The 21,328-nt window shown below is 43.6% G+C and overlaps 1 protein-coding gene across 1 annotated transcript in view; it reads left to right on the forward strand.

Moving 5' to 3' along the window:
* The window catches only part of MARCH6 (membrane associated ring-CH-type finger 6), a 499,681-nt gene that overhangs the window by 184,027 nt on the left and 294,326 nt on the right, over positions 1-21,328 (forward strand). The window contains exon 10 of the mRNA XM_018566614.1: positions 7,153-7,272. Within this exon, the coding sequence (XP_018422116.1) occupies positions 7,153-7,272 (120 nt within the window). The remainder of the gene's footprint in view (positions 1-7,152; positions 7,273-21,328) is intronic.

The following is a 21,328-nucleotide window of genomic DNA, read 5'->3' on the forward strand; positions in this document are numbered from 1 at the left end:
CCCCCCGCCGGCACCCCGCAGATAGGAGTCAGCCGTCCGTCCGTTTTTTTCTTAACGGGCGGATGGCAAGAGGTTAATCACCTTTTTTATTTTTTTTCTTATTTTTCTTAATTTAATTATTATTTTTTATCAATTTATTTATTTTTTCACCTAACTTTATTGCTATCACACAGGAGATAGCAAACCCCTGTGTGATAGCAATTGGAGGTGACAGGTTCTCCTGTCACCGCCAATACAGGAGTTCTAACACAGCGCTATGCTGGAACTCCTGTGACAGGGGAGAGGGGAAGACTGCAAGGTTATTTTTAACCTTGCCGCTCTGCTCCCTGCATCAGCGGTCAATAAGAGGAGAGAGACTCTGTGGCGGAGCCTGCAGGAAGGAGCCAGCTAGGAGATATGTAGGGGGGAGGGGAGGACGGACGGACGGACCGGCTTCAGACTTTTTACAAGTGATCTCGGCCACATCGCCGAGATCACTTGTAAATGTACAATCGGCTTCCTCACACTACATTTAGTCCTGCTTGTGCAAAGCAGGACTAAATGTAGAAAGCGCAACTTGGCGCCCGGAACTTCCCCACAAGGACACCACTGTCGCCTCTCTGGGCCCGGCCCCCTGAGGCCGTGCCTCGGTGGCCTTGTGGGCAATCCGCTTCCTGAAGGGGAGTCGTCCGCTGTCAGACCCAGCTGTATCTCCACCTAAGATGGCGCCCAGAAGGCGCCCTCCTCAAGGCCAGCAGCCTGCAATGTCGCCTGAGCCTTCTTCCTGTGCTGGGGCTCCTGAGGTGGGTGACCATACCATGCTGCCCGGCTCTCCACTTAGCAATCTGTCCCCGGGGCTCACCCATTCTTTCCTCTGACTCAGACAAAGGTGACCGTGGGCATATACCGCTGTTCCATGCTGCCCTTCATGTGGATCCTTCCCAGCCTGAGTCACATACTGCACACGCTGCTGTTACAGGAGAGAGAGATGGATCTCAGCCTGTCAGCCTCCCCTCTGAGCTTATGGCTGTTGCTACACCATAAGCTTATTCACTATCTGCCAACTCGGAATGACTTTGAGGCTTTGGCCTCCCAAGTGCAAAATGCTATACAACAGGACATTACTAATGCTCGTTCTCAAAGAACAGAAGTGGAAGCTAGAATTTCTACTATGGAGCAGAGGAAAATGCCCTGCTCGTTCAGAAATAGTAATTGACAGAGTACACAGATCTCTTTGCCCACGGAATTCTACCATGGCAGAGCCAAGAGATGTGCTGTGCCGGCTCCATTCATACACCCTCAAGGAGGAGATTCTTCAGAAAGCCTGGCAGAAGGGCACATTTGAATTTGGTGGTGCCCCTATTCATCTCTTCCCGGATGTTTCCCGCAAAACTTTACAGATGGAGGCACCTGTTGTGACCACTGTTGGCGGTCCTGTGGGATTATGGCTTTATGTATAAATGGGGTCATCCCTTTCACCTCATTGTTCACAGAGGGAAACTCATAGTTCACCCTACACTATCACAGTGAGCGCTCGGCTTTCTTTTGGTTCGTGGACATTCCTCCGCTACCTTGCCTGATTGGCTAGCCGAGCCTTCTTCTACACCGCCTCCTCCTCTGTCTCAGGAACCTCGTCCCAGGCGAGGCCTCATCTATCCGCCTCTGCTCCCCAGGACCCTGAATCTTGAACATTGATGTAATTCTAGTCTTATTGGAGCTATCCTGGCCCTGTGGATGCTGTCCCTAAGCTTCATAACCACTGTTTTCCCACGGTGTACCATAATCCTTCTCCATCTTCAAAATCAAAGGGGGTCAGTATACTCTTATCTAAATCAGTACCCTGGCAATTGGCGGCCAGTGGTGTCCTTTTTTTATTTTTTTGTTTTCTTGAACAATTTTGTAGAAGTGGTTATACCTGTGTTGATTGTTTACCGTTTTATACTGGCTGGGATTTTTCTGTGCCTTGTTTATTCTCTCATTTTATGATGGGGGCTGGCGGTGGTTCCCAGCAGAGGCCGACCTAGATCTGTGTGTTGACATGTACGGGTAACCGTTTGACCATATAATGCCATGAGCTTACAGCTGGTCGGTCTGCCTGAATTCCCTCTCAATTTGTTGTGTTTTGAACCTCCATATAGTAGTGGAGGTTCCCTTTGGTGGACTCTAGGCTTAGACAGTTTATCATCGCTCTCCTGAACAGCTTTAAGTGACTGTCTCCTGTTGTTTAGATGTCTTATGAGTGTCACCTCATTTCCTATATTACCTTTACCCTGTGCTGGCCCGGGTGCTGAACTCGGAAGTGCCTAACTACTCCCCTACCTAGATTACCCCTTAGCTGTTAGGCTGAAGGGATTTAAATTAGAGACTTAGTTTTCCCCTTCTTTTTCCTTTGTTTTTGCTTGCTCTTGTACACCTTTGACTCTTACTTGTCCCCTCTTTTTTTCTTCCTTGCTTTGTTTCTACTAGTCCACTTTTCTTTCCTTGCTCTCTCTGGCCCTCCTCTTCTTTTCTTCTCTTTCATCTTGCTCTCCTCTTTTCCTCTTCCCTTCGCCTGGGTTTTGGGGTCCTCCCCGATTGCTCTATTCCCTGCTCTCATCATGACCCTCAAAATGGTCTCCTGGAATGTGTGAGATTTAAATGTACGGACAAAGCGCTCTATGCTCTTAGGAGGACTGTGGAGACATAGAGCCCATTTAGCTTTTCTTCAAGAGACACATTTTAGAGCGGATGGTGTCCCTAACCTTCTAAACCACTGTTTGCCCACGGTGTACCATAATCTTTTTCCATCTTCAAAATCAAAGGGGGTCAGTATACTCCTATCTAAATCAGTACCCTGGCAATTGTTGGACCAATACCCTGATCAGGAGGGCAGATATTTATTTTTGAAAGGCAAGATTCAGTCTCAGGTTTTAACCCTTGCAAATGTTTTTCTGCCTAATTTTAACCAGATTTCTTTTTTAAAATTTCTCCTGGTCAGATTGGAGGAGTTTACAGAGGGTTTGCTGGTTTTCGCTGGCGATTTCAATTTGGTCCTGGACCCCACAAATGACTCTTCGATAGGCACTTCTCACACGTCTCTTGCTGTGTGCAACCCACTCCGTAAGACCTTGCACAACTTCTAGTTACTTCATGTGTGGATAGTGTTTCACCCCAGAGAGCGTGATTTTACCTATTATTCTGTGGTTCATAATTCTTATTCGCGCATTGATTTCTTTTTGCTCAAACATGTGATGTCTTATATTTCTGGTACAGAGATAGATCAAATTACTCTCTTGGACCATGCCCCTACCACTCTGTCGATTTAACATGTCTCCAGGGACTGTTTGTCCACCTTTATGGAGATTCAATTAATCTCTGATCCAGGGGCTCGGTTGAGAACCCATTGATGGTTTGGGCAATGCATAAGTGCTACATCTGTGGTGTACTTATCAAACATGGCCACCAGGCTGGCCACTACTATTGACTTACTGGCTCATATTCACCAGTTAGAGCTGGTCCATAAGAGTATGCACTCTTGGGAGATAGCCCAAGAGTTGGCCCAATTTAGAGAATGCTTTAGGTCTTACTCGCTTTACAAAGTCGAACGGGCTGTTATGTGCACCTGTCGAATACGGCAACAAGTGTGGCAGGCTTTTGGCTAACGAACTTAGGACACAAAGGACTCAAAACTACATCCCAGCTATTTCCTCTCCTAAGGGGGGAGGGGAAAACTCTATACTACTTCAGCTATAGCTGACACATTTCAAACATTTTAATATAGATAACTTGCACCCCTGGAGTCGGAAGACATATGGTCCTCTCGTGATGCGGCTATAGATAATTACCTGGAAGCATCGGGTCTTCCTACTCTTGACAGTAGAGGAAATCGAGTCTCTCTCCTCTCCTTTGACAGCATAGGAACTTTCCATGGCCTTATCTGCTACACCGAGTAGGAAGACCCCAGGACCCGACTGCCTGCCAGCTTCTTATTACAAGTCCTTCCTCCCGCAATTGCCCTCACATTTTTTGGACGCTTTCAATGCTCTTGTGCAGGGCTTCCCACTGCCAGTGGAACTCTTGTCGGCTTCAATATCTGTTTTACCTAAGCCAGACAAGGACCCTTCACACTGTGCCAACTACAGGCTGATTTTGCTTCCAAGCAGTGATCTCAAATTACTTACACAATTTCTGGCCTTACGTCTTACCCCTATCCTATAATGAATTGTTCATGTGGATCAAGCTGTTTTTTTGCCACATTGTGAGAACCGGGACAACACTATACGTACCATTGATCTAATTCATCGGGCCACGGTACTGGGGACTCCCATGATGCCAATGTCCACAAACTCAGAAAAAGCATTTGACAGGGTGTCATGGGATTTTCTTCGCCGGGTGCTCTCGCATGTGGGCCTCCCTGTGCAATTGCAGATGTGGATTGGGGCTTTGTATTGTTCGGCGACGGTTAGCCCTCATTCACACTGTAATCGGCCTGCACGCACATTTGCGTGCAGGGCTGTACTAAGCAGCTCCCAGGAAGGACAGGTGCTGCGTGCCCCATCCTTCTCTATGGGACCACATGGCCGTACACCCCCCCACGCTCACTAACCCTGCATGTCCGTGCGGGTAAGCGTACTTGTACGCTGCCAGGATGGATCCTGTCAGCGTCCAAGCCGGAAAACACGCACCCCTACAGACCTGCACTCAATGTGATCGTAGGGGGGCGTACAGCCACATAATCCCATAGAGAAGGACGGGGGCTGCGTACTAATCACATGCAGCACCTGTCCTTCCCGGAAGCTGCTTGGTACGGCCCTGCGCGGAGCTACACGTGCGGGCCGATTACAGTGTGAATGAGGGCTAAGGGTTAATATGCCATAATGCCTCCCCTTTTTCTATTTATGAATGGCACACGTCAGGGTTGCCCTCTCCCCCATACAGCCATTTATATGTCATGTGCGGAGGAATCCGTGTATTAAGGGGCTAAGAGTAGGGGGGACCCACCACAAACTGGCGGCATAATGCTGATGACCTCCTTTTCTACATAGCCAGACCACACACGTCCTTACCAAGTCTACTCTTTGAGTTGCAGACTTTTGCCTCCCTTTCCAACTTTAAAGTTAACTTACAAAAATCGGAAGCGATGTGTGTATCCTTGACTACTCCAATCTAATTTCACCTTTAAATGGGCAACTCAGGCCATACGTTATCTGGGTACGTTTATTCCATCAGATCTTGCCCATATAATCACACTTTATTTTATCCCGTTTCTGCATTCTATGCGCACAGATTTACAACAATGGAAGACTTTGACATTTTCGTGGTTTGGACGTTGCAATGTTTTGAAAATGAATGTAATGCCCCACTTTTTGTATCTTTTCCAAACCTTGCCTTTCACAATTGGAGGGCGAACAGACTAGATGTTGCCTACCACTTTCTTCATGATGGGCGTTGGAAAGAAGTCTCTACAGTCACAAAGGAATTCCAGGTTCCTAGTCATGACCCCTGGCGACCTTTACGATTCTCATACTTTTTGAGATCCCTACATCATGCTGATCTGTTCCATAGACCACGTACTTCGTTCGAGGAGTTATGTGGGAGTGGGTGCTTGGTCCGAGGGACGCTCTCATTGGCCTATAAATTGCTATTGAATATTTTATATGTTTCAGGACTTACCCTTCCTTCATAAATGGGAGACATATCTCCAAACCATGTTCTCCAACTCACAGCTTGACTGGATTGTGTTCTTTGCTCATAAAGTATCCATATGTAACAGATATCAGGAGACGACTTATAAGATCATGACCCGCTGACCTCTCAAAATTATATACACAACAATTGGATCCCTGTTGGCACTATCAGAGTCACACAGGCACCTTATTGCATATTTTTTGGGAGTGTCCAAAAATTCGTCCTTTCTGGAACCGGGTTCTAGGGGTGGTCCACCAATTGACGGGCTTCTCTTGAATTTAACTCCACTGTCCAGGAAGAGGTATAAGAAATTGCTTCTTCGGCACTTGCTGAGTGCGGCTTGAACCTGCATCCCTACTATTTGGAAGCAATCTGCTTCCCCGACGACAGTTCAATGGCGAAACAGGGTGTCTGAGATGGAAAACCTGACTGCAGCTTTGAGGGACAGAACAGATACCTTTTCCCAAGCCTGGTTTTACTGGGATCGGTTTGTTGATTCCTTTGAGTACAGGGAACTGCGGTGAAAGAGTATGGTGGAGGAGGTGCATCTTGCTCCTAGACGAGGGTTCTCTCTCTCTCTCCGTCCACTTCTCCCTCTCTCTCTCTCTCTCCGTCCACTTCTCCTCTCTCTCTCTCTGTCCACTTCTCCTCTCTCTCTCTCTCTCTCTCTCTCTCTCTCTCTCTCACTTCTCCTCTCTCTCTCTCTCTCTCTCTCTCTCTCTCTCTCTCTCTCTCTCTCTCTCCGTCCACTTCTCCTCTCTCTCTCTCTCTCTGTCCACTTCTCCTCTCTCTCTCTCCGTCCACTTCTCCTCCCTCTCCCCCCCTTAAACGTATTTCCCCTTCCTTTATCTCTTTTGGTTTCCCGTAATTGTACACTCTTACAAAAGTCTAAAAAATGTTTCGCTAATCACTGCACAGGGTTTTGGATTTATTAATGTTTTTTTGGGGGTGCAGGAGGATTTGTACTGTATCTTTGTTTCCTGCTGTCTGTGGACTATCAGAAATGTACTATAATTATATGTTACGCCTCTGGAAGCTGTATTTTAGCTTCCAGAGGTGTAACATATAATTTAGCTTTAGGTGCTTATTCATTGATGAATTTGTTAAATAAATAATTTGGAAAAAAAAATAACATTGCCTGCATTCCGATCCACTGCGAACACAAAAAATAAAGCATGCAACATGTTTTTTGCTTTCGGAACGGAACACAGGCAATGTTTTGTCACGTGTCTGATCGCACTGCGGGCCATTGACTTCAATGCACTGTCACACCCCCTCCCGCTCCAGAACAAAGGGGGAAGTTTAGTGTGCGATTGTAGCAGCTACCACTCTGGAACGCACCTCAATTGGTGTGAACAAGCCCTAAAAATTTAAAACAGCTGCCCTGCTCTGCACATTAAGACCAAAATGTGAATCACTTTTGCTGTCCACACTGATTGTATATCTTCTGTATTATTTAAACAAATATCTATCATTTGCTACATTTTTTTCCATTTTTTTTTTTAGGTCCTCAGACCAGGAGTTCTGTGGTTTCTAAGAAATTTGAATGATCCAGATTTTAACCCAGTCCAAGAAATGATTCATTTGCCAATTTATAGACATCTCAGGAGGTTTATCTTATCAGTGGTAAAGTTACAATTATGATTTTTACACAATGTCAAGTGTAAAGTGCTAATTTCTCAGTCTTTTTTTTTTTTTTTATGGTGCTCTGTTTAAAGAGGATTTTTTAATGGAACTAAAGTGCTAAAGCTTACTAGTAAGTAAGAAGCTTTCACCAAAGGTACTTATATATACCTTTTTCATCTTCCTGTGCTCTTGGAAGTCCTGCACGTGGCATCACCCATCTGTGACATCAGACCGTTCTCCTGTATCTCGCGGTACAATTAACTGAGCCTCACCAAGCAAATAGAAAGGCATGGAATGCTGTGCCAGAGGTTTGACTTTTAAGCTCAAAGCTAATATTGGCATTTTCATCTAACTGGTTCTTGGGTATCCTACTGAACTATGGAAGATATATAATAGTATATGCAGCTATGGCTCCCTGGCTGTTCTTTATTTATAATGCAGCTTTTAGCACATTATTCCTGTTACTGGTCACTTTGATAAAGAGTAGATAGTGTAGCTTCAGATTAGATAAATCTCTCTCACAATTTCTTGATGACAAGATGCAAAGTGTTTTACGTGGTGCTTATTTCTAAACATAATTTTATTTTGTTTAATTGCATATTGTGTTTATTTATCCTCTTGAAATGAAGCCTAACATACAAAATATGTATCGAAAAAAAGTGATTGTGAGTGACCAACGTATCTCATATTGTGTGCCACCATGTACCACCTGTGTACTAGCCTTTATTTTCAGGCTGTTTTTCCCCAGTTCTGTGATAGTTTGACAACTTAGTCATCTCTGTACCCAAATGACATTATATATATATATACACACACACACACACACACACACACACACTGAGTGGCCAGATTATTATGGCCACCCCATCAGTACTTCGGTGGGCCACAGTTTGCCTTCAATACTGTGGCGATTCTTCCTGGCATTGTCTGAGATGGAAAACCTGACAAGATGTGGAAAGGTGATGCGAGAAATCTGACACCATGCCTGATGAATAGCACTGTCCAGTTCTGTGAGATTTGATGGTTGTGGAACCAGCTGCCTGATGGCTCTTTCAAATTCGTCCCACAAATTCTCAATTGGATTGAGATCTGGTGATTGTGGGGGCCACCTAAGCAAGGTAAATTCTCCATGTTCTTGAAACCACTCCTGCACAATACAAGCAACTTGGCATGGCATAATTTGCCTACAAACGTTAGGTGGCCATAATAATCTGGCCACTCAGCGTGACTGTAGGCAAATTAGCTATAATTTGGCTCTGAAGTTGCTAGAGGGCCAGACCATTATAAATTAATAGTAGAAGTGATTTTTTTAGTAGTAGAAGCACGACAGTAGAAGTGATTTTTTTTTTTAAGATATGGGTAAACAAAGGTTTACAAGTAACTTGGTTTGAGAGCGTTTTGCAAGACAACCAAACATTTCTGAAAAAATTTGCCTTGATATACAAGCAATGTCTTGCAATAAGAGCAACATTTTGTAGAAAAGCACCACCCGAATAAGGCTGTAGCAGTGCGAGCGATTAGTCTTTTTAAGGACAATGCAATGTCACATTGGATGGATGCCTTGTTAAGGTTTCACGAAATGAAAAAGATTCCATTGAGCCGAGAGATAGCAGTGATTCCGTTAGTGATAGTGAAAGTCGTCTTACACAATAATCCTCCTCTCTCTTGTCCCCCTCACCCCAGCCACGAAGGTTACCAGAAATTGGTTTATTTTTCTTTATATTTTGTACAGTATTATATTACTGTATTGTATTCATTTTTATATGAATATTTTGGGTTGTGGAACGAATTATCTGAATTTCTATTATTTCCTATGGGGAAATTCGCTTTGATATACAAGCGCTTTGGATTACAAGCATGCTGCCGGAACGAATTATGCTCGTAAACCAAGGTATTACTATATATGCAAACGTTGTAGGCAGGTGTGAAAAATTGCTTTAAAGTAAACATGCTTTCAGAAATAAATGTGTTAATCGTTTTTTTTTTTTATCAAGTAACAAAATGGAAAGTAAATAAACAGAAGAGAAATGCAAATCAAATCAATATTTGGTGTTATCACCCTTTGCCTTTAAAACGGCATCAATTCTTCTAGGTACACTTGCACACAGTTTTTGAAGGAACTTGGCAGTTAGCTTGTTCCAAACATCTTGGAGAACTAACCACAGATCTTCTGTGAATGTAGGCTGCCTCAAATCCTTCTGTCTATTCATTTAATCCCAGACAGGCTCAATGAAGTTGATCATCACTTCCAGGACTCCTTGTTCTTCTTTTCGCTGAAAGATAGTTCTTAATGGCAATGGCTATATGTTTGGGGTCGTTGTCCTGCTGCAAAATAAATTTGGGGCCAATCACATGCCTCCCTGATGGTATAATGATTATGGATAAGCATCTGCTTGTATTTCTCAGCATTGAGGACACCATTGATCCTGACCAAATCTCCAACTCTATTTATTTGCAGAAATGCAGCCCCAGACTTGCAAGGAATCTCCACCATGCTTCACTGTTGCTGCAGACATTCATAATTGTACTGCTCTTCAGCCCTTTGGCGGACAAACTGTCTCCTGCTGCAGCCAAATATTTAAAATTTTCCCCCCATACTGTTTCTCCTCTGTGAGGAGAAACAGATATATTATTTTTTCTCTGCTCACTAGAGGGGAAGTCTAAAGTAAAAAAAAAAAAATAAATAGCTCTGGGCATAATTGTTGTTAGTGTCATTGTTAGTGTTAGGGTCAATGTTAACATCAATGTCAGTGTTAGCATCAGTGTCAGTATTAATGTCTGTGTGTTAAGGAAGGTTAAAAAAAAAGTGCATTATTGTTTCTGGAATATACTATATACTACAAAAAAACAAATATTGCACACATATGTAGTATCCCGATAAATATCAGAAGTAGGAGAATTTATTTTGTGTTTTCTTTTTGGTAGTGGATTACAATAACGGCAAGAAGGATACAGATACATTTTAAAAATATATATATATTTTTTTTTTCTATTTTGAGCTAGTTTTCCTTTGATAATAATAAAAAAACAGAAGATATCCAATACCATTTACCACCCAATGGTGGCCTGAACACAAGATATAATTTATCTGGATACACTAATTAGTATTTACTGACACAAGTTGCAAAAATGGGTTCAGGCATTAAGATTTGTTTTACCCTCTGCCACTAAGAAGTTAATAATCAAATAATGTCTATATATCTATAATGCCTATATTGTGTGAATTATTTTTTCCCAAAAAAAATGGGAGCATGCCTAAGTTCGTAATAAAGAAAAGCAACAAAAAAAAAAATATTTTACATTTTGACTCATCAGTCCAGAGCAGCTGCTGCCATTTTTCTGCACCCCAGTTCCTATGTTTTCACGCATAGTTGAGTCGCTTAACCTTGTTTCCATGTCCGAGATATGGCTTTTTGGCTGCAAGGCCGCATAAAAATGGTAGCCGGTGCTATGGACTGATGAGTCAACATTTTAAATATTTGGCTGTAGCAGGAGGCAGTTTGTTCGCGGAAGGGCTAGAGAGCAGTACACTTATGAGTGTCTGCAGCAACAGTGAAGCATGATGGGGGTTCCTTGCAAGATGTTTGGAACAACCTACCTGCCGAGTTCCTTCAAAAACTGTGTGCAAGTGTACCTAGAAGAATTGATGCTGTTTTGAAGGCAAAGGATGGTCACACTAAATATTGATTTCATTTGGATTCCTCTTCTGTTCATTTACTTTCCATTTTGTTAATTGATAAAAAATAAAATATTAACACTTTTAAAATATTTTTTTTCTAAACTTTAAAAACATGTTTAATATTTTATTTGTATTTCTTTTTTTTAATCTAGTATGTTTATTATTTTACTTTACTGGCTGGGGCTCTGGGGATATATCGGGGGTCTGAACAGACCCCTGATATTTTCCTTTTAAAATAGAAAAAGAGATTGAGGACACAGAGTCCTCAATCTCTCTTTCTGCAGCCCCTGTTATAAATGAACAGGCAGCCTCTAAACTAAGAGTTGCTGTTCATTCATAACATGTGGAGATGGTATGTTTACCATGTCCACAAACATGAATTAACAGAAGGTGATGTAGAGCACTTCCCATTCATTCATAATTGGGGACACAGTAAATATACTATGTCTTCGTTAATTTACAAGCAGTCAGCAATCGGCTGATCACTAACTTCTTGTACCCACTCTCCATCCTGACTTGCTGTCACACGAGGCAGAGCCGGCTGTGCGGGAGTAAAGCTTGGTCTCCTTTGACAGCTGATTCCTCCCCCGCACTGCCAGCACGGCCACCTGTGACAGCTCAGAGCTGTCTCCGCTCCCACACTGTTCTCCATTCTGATCTATCACGGGGACGGTGCAGGAGGAAAGCCCAGCCTCCTATGACACGTCGGCCTCTCACAGCGCTCTCCGCCTCCTGACAGTTTCTCTTATCCACGCTGGATGCTGCGCTTTGGCAGAATGGACACTGAGCAGCGCCGAGGGAGAGAAACAAGGCATGCATCGCAATTTTGGCTGAAAGATGGTACTTTTTGCCCAAAGTGCCATTTTCTCCCATAAAAAATGGGTATTTTGTTGTGTTTTGGGGCATTTAATTAAATTTTTCACTAAATATTGGGGTTTAATAAGGAGTTGCGCTAATATTGCGCAACATAAAAATTTGCAACTACCACCATTTTATTCTATAGGGTCTTGGCATTCAGAAAATATATAATGTTGGGGGGTTTTAAGTAATTTTCAGGCCTAAAATGTGGAATATAACATGGGTACAAAAAATGAAAAAAAGGCCTCATTCATGAAGGGGTTAATGGACAAAATTTTGGTGCATCCCTAATATATAGATATATGTAAACATAATTAATATACATACATAATACATATTATGTACACATCCCCGGTGACACCAAATGGTGGCCCCGCTCATCTGCGGTGACACTAAACAATTTCCAGTGACCTCAAACATCCCCGGTGACACCACACTTCTCCGTTGAAACCAATCCTTGTGTCCCCGGTGACCCCACACATTTCCGGTGACACCAAATAAGCTCAGGTGACCCCGCACATCCACGGTGACCCCGCACATCCACGGTGACCCCGCACATCCACGGTGACCCCGCACATCTGCAGTGACACCAAACAATATCCGGTAACCCCAAACAATTTCCAGTGACCTCACACATCCCCGGTTACACCACACTTCTCCGGTGACCCCGCACATCCCCGGTGAAACCGCACAGTGGGGGGATCTATTGAAACTGGAGCAGGCAAAATCTGGAGCAGATTTGCACTGCAACCAATCACCTTCTCTGACTCAGTTTCAAATCTTGCTTGAGCAAACTGAAGAGAGAAGCTGATTGGTTGCCATGGGCAACAGCTCCAGATTCTGTTTGATCCAGTCTTGATCAATTCCCCCCCATGTATCTGTTCTAACAGTCATATGTGTAAATGAGAGGAGGAGGAGGGGGGGCATTGAGGAACCTGGACTTGGGGCAGCAGAGAGTAAATGTGACCCAGGAGAAGGAGAGATCTGAGAGAGACACACAGGACACAGAGGTCTACAGAACAAGTGCAGTAGACTCTTCATTACAGGGACAGGAGATCTCCCTCACACACACACAGCTATGACTCATCTCTGCTCTCTCAGAGGGGAGGGGGGCAGCTGATTGCAGTTTAGAGATAACAACCCGATGGATTGAAGATCTTGTGGAGGGAATTTTGAATTTCTAGGTCTCTGTCCTGTAAAATAGTCTATAAAATAAAGTATGAAAAACAACCCTGTGACTCCTGAGAATGCACACACATGTACATCCCCCTGCACCTTCCCATCACCACAAAAAACTCAAAATCACTGGAAAGTCTTTTATTTGGAGAAAAAAAAGGTTTTTGACAATTTCTTTATTTAAAAAAAATCAATAAATGTCCATCGATGGACATTTATGCATGTTGTCCAGCGATGTAGATCCATGTCAATCCACGGAGAACGACGGCCGCACACTCACTAAAAGAAAAAAAAAGCCTGCCGACCTGACGCCGCAAAATGACAGGTCTGGACCCAGATATCAACAATAGGAAGGAGCGAGTTGTGATGTCACGGGACTATTTGCTGACATTTGGCAGCAGAGCTGTCAATGATAGTAGCTCTGCTGCTGAATGCTATTTGGGACATCCGAATAGCATTTGGGAACTCCTAAGTGCTATTCGGAGTCAGTAGCAAAGCTATCACAATGACTCATTATGCGTGATTTGTCCAGCCCTGCCTTAACGATTAGCAAAAATGTAGCTTATTTATGCATCACTGCAGATCCTCAAATCATCTCGGAATTTGTCCTCATGGTCCCTATGAGTGTTGTAAACTAGCCACCGCTGTAAGCTTGTTCACATTATAGACTACAATCTCAATACAAATTAGTAAATTAAACATGAGATTATACTCCATCCATCAGTCCATATGCATACTTACAGTGGGCCTTGTATGTATGCATGCACAATAGTTTATGACTGGAGTTCAGCTTTAACAGCTATAAATAATCACTGAATGCACTTATTAAGACCTATATGAAAAATCCAACACATACAAGGAACCTTAATTTTTGTGGTAACATACACATGGGGTAACAACTACCATTGTATTGTATACAGGTATTACATAGTTACATAGTATTTGAGGTTGAATAAAGACACAGGTCCATCAAGTCCAACCTATTGCGTGTATGCATGTGCTTCTACATGTGTTTGAGTCCATGTGTGATATAGTATTTAAGTGTAGCTGTACCCCTGTATGTTACGGTCCCTGAGGAAATCGTCCAAATGTATGTTATGGTCTCTGAGGAAGGTGTCTAAATGCTTTTTGAATGATTCAATACTCTTGGCTTATACCACTGCTTGCGGCAGTGAGTTCCAGACCCTAACTGCTCTAACTGAGAAGAACCCCCTACGCCCCTTGTGCTGAAATCTTTACTCCACCAATTTTAGGTGGTGGCCTCTAATCCTTGTTATGGAGTTTAGAGTAAAAAGTTTATTGCTGATGTTGCTATCCCCATTGAACATCTTGTACATCAGAATCATACCCCCCCTTAATATCCTCACTTACAGCGTGAACATGTTTAAATTTAGTAACCTTCAGACGAGGTCGAACCAGCGATCTATAAAGTGGCAAAATAATAGATCCGTCTCTACAGTGCATTCCCTTTTTAATACAAGACAGTATGCTGCTAGCTTTGTTTACCGCAGCCTGACATTGCAAGCTATTATTCAATCTGCAGTCTACAATGACCCCCAGATCTTTTTCCGTTTCTGACTTCCCTAGTGGAGTTCCCATTAATGTGTATCCTGCTTGCCTATCTTTAACCCCAAAGTGCATTACTTTACATTTATCGACATTAAACCTCATCTGCCATATAGTTACCCACTCCCCTATTTTATCCAGCTCCCTCTACAATGCTATAGTGTCTTGCAAGCAGTAGATGTATGCAAACATGTTTTGTTTTTTTAAAATGCTTTAACAGTGGTTAAAACTTACCTGTGTCTTCCCCGTGCGCTCCCGTCTGAAAATGTGAAAATTCTCGGGCGGCCGCAAAGGATCTTGGGGTGGGTACATGCACAGTTCACATTTTCAACTGCAAGGTAAGACTATGGATGCGTGCACCCGCATGCAGACACTGTGGGACAGGAAGTGCCAGCAAGCCCAGAGGAGTCAGTGCTGGATCGGAGATCCGCCGCAGCGCTGGAGAGAAGGCTGAAAACATCAGGAGAGAAGAAGATCGGATTAAGAAACATCATTTAAGGTAAGTGCTTTAATTAACGTTGGGGTAAGGGAAAAAAAGTTGCCTTTAATGTAACTTTAACCTCTTGCCGTCCGCCCGTAGTAAAAAAACGGACGGCAATTATTTTCTGCTCGCGCGCGCCCCCTAGCGGGCACGCACGGGCAGAAAAATAAATGTTTTATCATTTAATATAGGGGAAACTGTTTTTTAAAAAAAATTTCGGTAATTTTTCCTTAATATAGTAAAAAAATAAAAACCCCAGTGGTGAATAAATACCACCAAAAGAAAGCTCTATCTGTCCCCAAAAAAGGGTATAAAATTCATTTCAGTACAGCGCTGCATGATGGAATAAATGTCAGTCAAAGTACCGCAGCGCTGAATACTGAAAAATGGCCTGGATGGGAAGGGGGTTTAACACCGCGGATGTCAACTGGTTAAGGAGTCCTTGAAGATGAGGAATAATGGTCTCGCTATATCCTTGCTGAGTTCTTTAAGTGCCTTGGGATGCAGGTTATTCGGCCCTAATGCTTTATTTGCATTAAGTTTTTCAAGTCTATGTTGAACCCCGGCTTCCATCAACCACTGTGGTATATTATGCAATGAGCTATGTGTATTCTTACCCACATTAAACCCGTCTTTTTCCTGAGTGTATACTGAGGAGAAAAAAGAATTGAGCACCTTTGCCCTCTCCCTGTCATTTGTGATTAAACTCCTGTGTCATCCTTTATTGTGCCTATCTGCTCTTTTCTTATCTTTTTACTGTTTACGTATTGGTAGAATTTTTTGGGGTTCCTTTTACTGACTGTGGCGATATGCTTCTCACAGTCTATTTTAGCTGCCCGAATTTCGTGTTTACATCTTTTATTACATTCCTTGTAGTTCTGGAATGCCAGTGCTGACCCTCCATCTTATTTTTTTTAAATGCCACTCTCTTGTCCTTGATGTGTTGTTTTTCTGTTTTAGTTAGCCATGCAGGTTTGGTCATTGATCTTTTATTTTTGTTACCCAATGGTATAAACTTGGTAATAGTATTATGTAATATATCTGTAAAACAATCCCACTTCTCGTCAGTGTTCAGTGTGAGAAATAAGTTGTCCCATTTGATGTCGCATACTATATGGCGCAGCTTGTCAAAGTTTGTCTTCCTGAAGTTTAGTGTTTTTGTCTGACTAACACCCCTCCCTTTTCTGTACCCAATATTAAAAGTAATCACATTGTGATCACTATTGCCCAGTGTCTCCCTAATCGCTATGTCTTCAACTAACTCCGCATTATTGGAAATAATTAAATCTAGGCAAAGGGCCTATAATGAAACCCTTACCTAACTCTACTTGTAACACTGCATCGACAATGTCTGGGGCGGCTAGTGCTGACCTCAAATTCTTGCACTCACGGGACACCTGAGGTAACGTAATCAGGCCCGTATGCAACCCTAGATTGAAACCTTCCGACAAAAATTTCAAAAAGGAAGGGTCAGGATAACCCTGTAAGCAATCCGCCAATGCTTCAACGTTCACCTGGCTTAGTCACGATACCTGTGAATTCCTCACTGTGCACACGACTTTAGGATGAGCTCTGAAAAATAGTGAGCAAACATGTAGTAACCTACATTGAGGGTAATTACATGATTTGTAATTGTAATTATTACAGATCTGTGCCTTACCTAGGCACAGTATCGGTCTGCCTAATTTGTCAACTGTGTAGGTACTGAGGTGGCTGGGCTAGGCAGTAGTCCTGCCGGTTTTTGTGTGGAGGTCAAATCTGTAACCCCTGGCGTAGGGCACCAGTTTGCTGTATGCGCTGATGACTGACATGACGTGCACACGGGGGCTTTGAGCCCTGCAAAGTGCCTACAGGACAATTCTGTGTCAATTCTCCCCCGGCTGCAGCTTTGGCTGAAAACGCCCGGTGGTAGTCATAGTATGTAAACCCTCCATACTTGTAGGCTAAATCGATGACTATGTGTAGATATGCATCCAGCTCCTCCCTGCGATTGGGACTTACTGAGCACACCACGTCTCTGAACACCCCGAAAGCTAATACAAATTCTGGTATGGTCCGTTTTCGACTTAACCTGGGGTCCCTAGCTTTGAGGACGACAGAGACTTCCTCACAGGCAAATGCCTTGTGTTCGGTCACGTCATGTGCGGCTATCAGAAGGGAAGCCAGGTTCACATCTTTCCCCTCTAATATGTCTTTTTTCAAATTGGCAGGTACGAAATGTGCTGGAGTGATGTTAGGGGCACTAGTCACTGTACCTGTGCTGGCGGGCATCAGTGCACTGGAAGTACCCGGCATAACCGAGGGGGTATTGGCCACATCTTGCGTCAGGGGTGCAGGGACCGCCGGAGCCTGCCTCTCTAAGGTCTCTGTCCTATGCTGGAGATTGTGTACCGTATTGGCAAGGTCATTGAGCGAGGCATGTATATTAGTCAGAGAAGTGACTATGGTCTGTAAAGCCACCTGCCCTGAGCTATCGCTCACCACCGCTGGGGGAAATAACAATAGGAACAACTCAGCCTTCCTTGCGGAGGCAGAAAAGGGAATGTTTTTCTTCCGTAATTCAATAATGAGTTTGTGAATAGTCCATGCCCTGATGGACTGGGTGCTCCCTTGCTCCGAACCTCTGGGTGGAGTTGATGGTAGAAACGCCAACTCCTCACTCTCTGACACATGGCTTTGTGCTGCAAAACATAATTTCAACATGTGGAAATTACTAACCCGGATGTAATTGAGTTTTAAGGGGAAAATATGAAATAACATTGTTATGCCAACCCACACTCCCATCATGCCTTGCTGTGACCTAAACACTGTGGGTCCTAAGGGTATCGTGGAATCTCCATTTTACCCGACAAGTTTATCAATACCAACTAACGTCAGTGTGTGATATGACGAAACGTATGAGTGAGGTTTGAGGAACTATTTGAATTATTATTACCCTCAGTACCTCCGAAAAGAAAGATAGATTGTAAGAAAATGTAAGTACCTATATTTGAACGAGTTTGTACTGTATGCAAGATGATGGGTTGCATGAAAAAACCCTGAAAATCATGAGAACCGATATCATGCTCTATGCCTTGAATCTAGTAAGATACCTGAGTGCAGACTATGCCGGCTAGCCTGAAAGAAGCGGGCCGTGTGCATGCCCTGCCGTGGTGTTTAGCCGAGTATAACTGTCTTGAACATGCCCCCGCCGACATGTAATGCCCGAATGCTGTGGTCACAGCGACAGTATTGACGAGGGCCGCACGCATGCCCTGAGCTGCTAGTTTGAGCCGAAGCAGATGCTGCTCTCGTTTTTGCCCCGTAAGTGGCTCACTACCCCCCCCCCCTACCTCTGACGTCATCCCCCCCTCCCCTTTTTGTGTGTGTGCCATGCATTTTTATGACGTGCGTCGAGACACCTAACTCCTCCCCTTCTTGTGCCTGTTACAGGACTAACATATTCACCGTGCCCATGCCTGCATGAGAAGTGATTTGTAACATTTTTTACACTGTGCTGCCGTGTGCTTACTTAAGCTGTCCCCTGCTGACCTTTACTTATGTGCCAGTTTTTACCATCCGACTGCCCAAATGCCACCATGTTTGATCTATTTGGTAATTTTTCCCAACAGGTTTGATGGTCGTAAACCATATGCCATATGTCTGGGTTAACAGGGTACTATTTATGAATATGTGACAACAAAATGCTGAGCCCTGACATGTTTCCCAGTTTACCCAGCCTGTCTTGCTCTGCACATGAAATGACCTGTACAAGGATACACAGATGTTTTGCCATGCATTAATGTGAACAGTGCCTCCTCAACTAGATTATGCCATGAGTGGTACCTGCTTCTGCCCGCGACTGCCTGTTTAACAAACCACCGCTCGAAATCCTGTGCCGCAATAATACCTCCACTTCTGCCGAGAGATACGAAAATTGTGAGGCCAGAACGGAGGGGTTGATCGGTAGAAAGCCAGCCAGTGCACGCCGTGATACCTGCTCCACAGCCGACGCTCCGGAAGTGACGAAAAGACTAGACCGGAAATGACGAAAACCTCAGCCGGACGCTATGTGAGAACGTCACGATGTGGTTGAGTCGAGAACCGCATGTCCCTGTAGCCTCGGCCTGCCCTCTTTTAAGCGCCGTGGGCGCGCGAACCTCTCCCACAAATACCGGCTAACAAGTTAGCCTTCCCACTTATGAACAAATACAATTGTCACTGTACTGCCCCTGAAATATAAACATGGACTGCTCTTATGAAGTGGATATTGATCTTGAAAAAGATTAACTATTTAACCAATACCGTTCACATGATAATTAATGGAACGCAAGCAGGAGTGCTACCCTCCAATTCAACATACTCAATTTGGAACGCAAAATGATTAATTTAATGAACCTGTTGGGATATAAAAACCACCTTTGCAGTGTGGTAAGTCACGCCCCTCTGAAGAAGTCCCATGTGGGGGGGAAACGCGTCAGGGTTAGCATGTTCCCGGCTTCCTCCCTTGGCTCACATCACATGTGAATAGATGGTGTAATGCCGCTATACGGAGCTTACTGATATACTGCCTTTTCTATCTAAGGGCTGAAACTGCATCAGTGGTCTGGACGTCAAGTGTCTGGGATCCAAGGAATGACTTTAAATCTCTCTCATTTTTGACAAGTATGACCGTACAATCAACAGACACATCAGGAATGGTTTTCGTCCTGAAACGGCAGCAAGCTGATTCAAGCACCAAGGGATATTGTGGGGTTAATCTTAACTCCCAAAGCAATCTGTGTGTTCCTTAGTCCTCAAACTGATGTTGTTCATCTTCACTCCACACAAACTCTACTTTATACCATCTTGCGGTGAAACTTATTGACCTTTGGAGTGTTACAAATAAATGCCGAATGGAAGAAATGTTTAAGACAAGGACAAATCAACACTTATTATCTCTGGCCTTTCCACGCCCGTGTAGGGTAACTATAACACCATTAATCAATTTTACCTACCAACGAGCCATTGTAGGGAAGCTTTGTAGTTTTTTTTAGGATTTTAACTGTTAGTAATGTGTGGTTTATTTTTCTACTATAAGAAATGAAATTGTGTTAAAACAATTATGTTGATACTATAATCATTACTAGTGATCCTGCCCCATTGTGGGATTTCCTTGTGCTTGGGGGAATTTTTTATGTAAGTTTCTATCTACTCTTACAACAGATGGGTGGAGCGAGCCGTGACATCATGGCTCGCTCTGCCCCTTTTGACATTCTCAGCTGTCAAATACCACATACCATTCAGGTCTGTGAGCCGAGGTGTCATAATACTATTCATATGACACCTTGGCTCACAGACCCAAATGGCATTCGGGAGCTCACAAATAGCATCGTGATTGACGCTGGATTACATCGATGGAGCCATTTTTTTGGTAAATTAAAGGAATAGTCAAAAATTGACTCTGGTTTTTTTTTTTCATTAAAGGATTTTTCTGAAAGTGTGGTTTGTTTATTTACATTGAATTGTAACCCTTTAGTGAATGAGTAGGGGTACCCGATGCAAATAAGCCCCCCTGCCCGCAGACCACCACAACTACTGGGTCAGGGTTGTGGGGAAGAGGCCCTTGTCTCCATCGGCATGGGGACACCCTCCCAATGCAGAGGGCACGTGGCCAGGTAAGGCGCAGGGGGGGGGGCTTAATCGCTCCCCCCCTTCCTGCCTGCCGGGCCTGTGCTCGGATCAAGGGCCTGGTCGGAATTTAGGGGGGAACCCATGTCCCCCCTCCATTTTTGGGGGCTGGGGTTCCCCATTAAAATTCCTACCAGACCTAAAGGGCCTGGTATGAATTTGGGGAGGAACCCCCACACATTTTTTTTTTTTACTGGGGGGGTTCCTCTTTACCCTCCTACCAGACCTAAAGCGTCTGGTATCACTTGAGGGGAACCACACACTTTTTTTTTTCTCTTCTGCAGAATGTAAAAAAAAAAATGAATGTCACTTTGCTGCAACGAAAATCTATCCACAAACGAAAATTCATACAGACTACCGCTAACTAATTTTGTCCAAAATGTTCGGATGCATCTGAATCTCCAAATAAGGAAAATTTGTCCGAAAATAATTTTTTTTCCGAAACAAATTGCACATGTCTAATTGCCAATGTTGCTCTATTTTTATTGTACACAGAGGGATGGGATGTGGGGTAATTACAATTATTTTTGCTAATTTTGATATCTTCAAAAAATAATTTAACTGAAGCTCCCTCTGGACTGTCAAGTACCTGCTGCTCAGCTTTCCGTCCTTTACAGAGGAGCATCTTTTTTTTTGGTGGGGGCGGC

Source organism: Nanorana parkeri, unplaced genomic scaffold (assembly GCF_000935625.1).
Source record: "Nanorana parkeri isolate BGI_ZX_2015 unplaced genomic scaffold, ASM93562v1 scaffold963, whole genome shotgun sequence".
Taxonomy (NCBI): Eukaryota; Metazoa; Chordata; class Amphibia; order Anura; family Dicroglossidae; genus Nanorana; species Nanorana parkeri.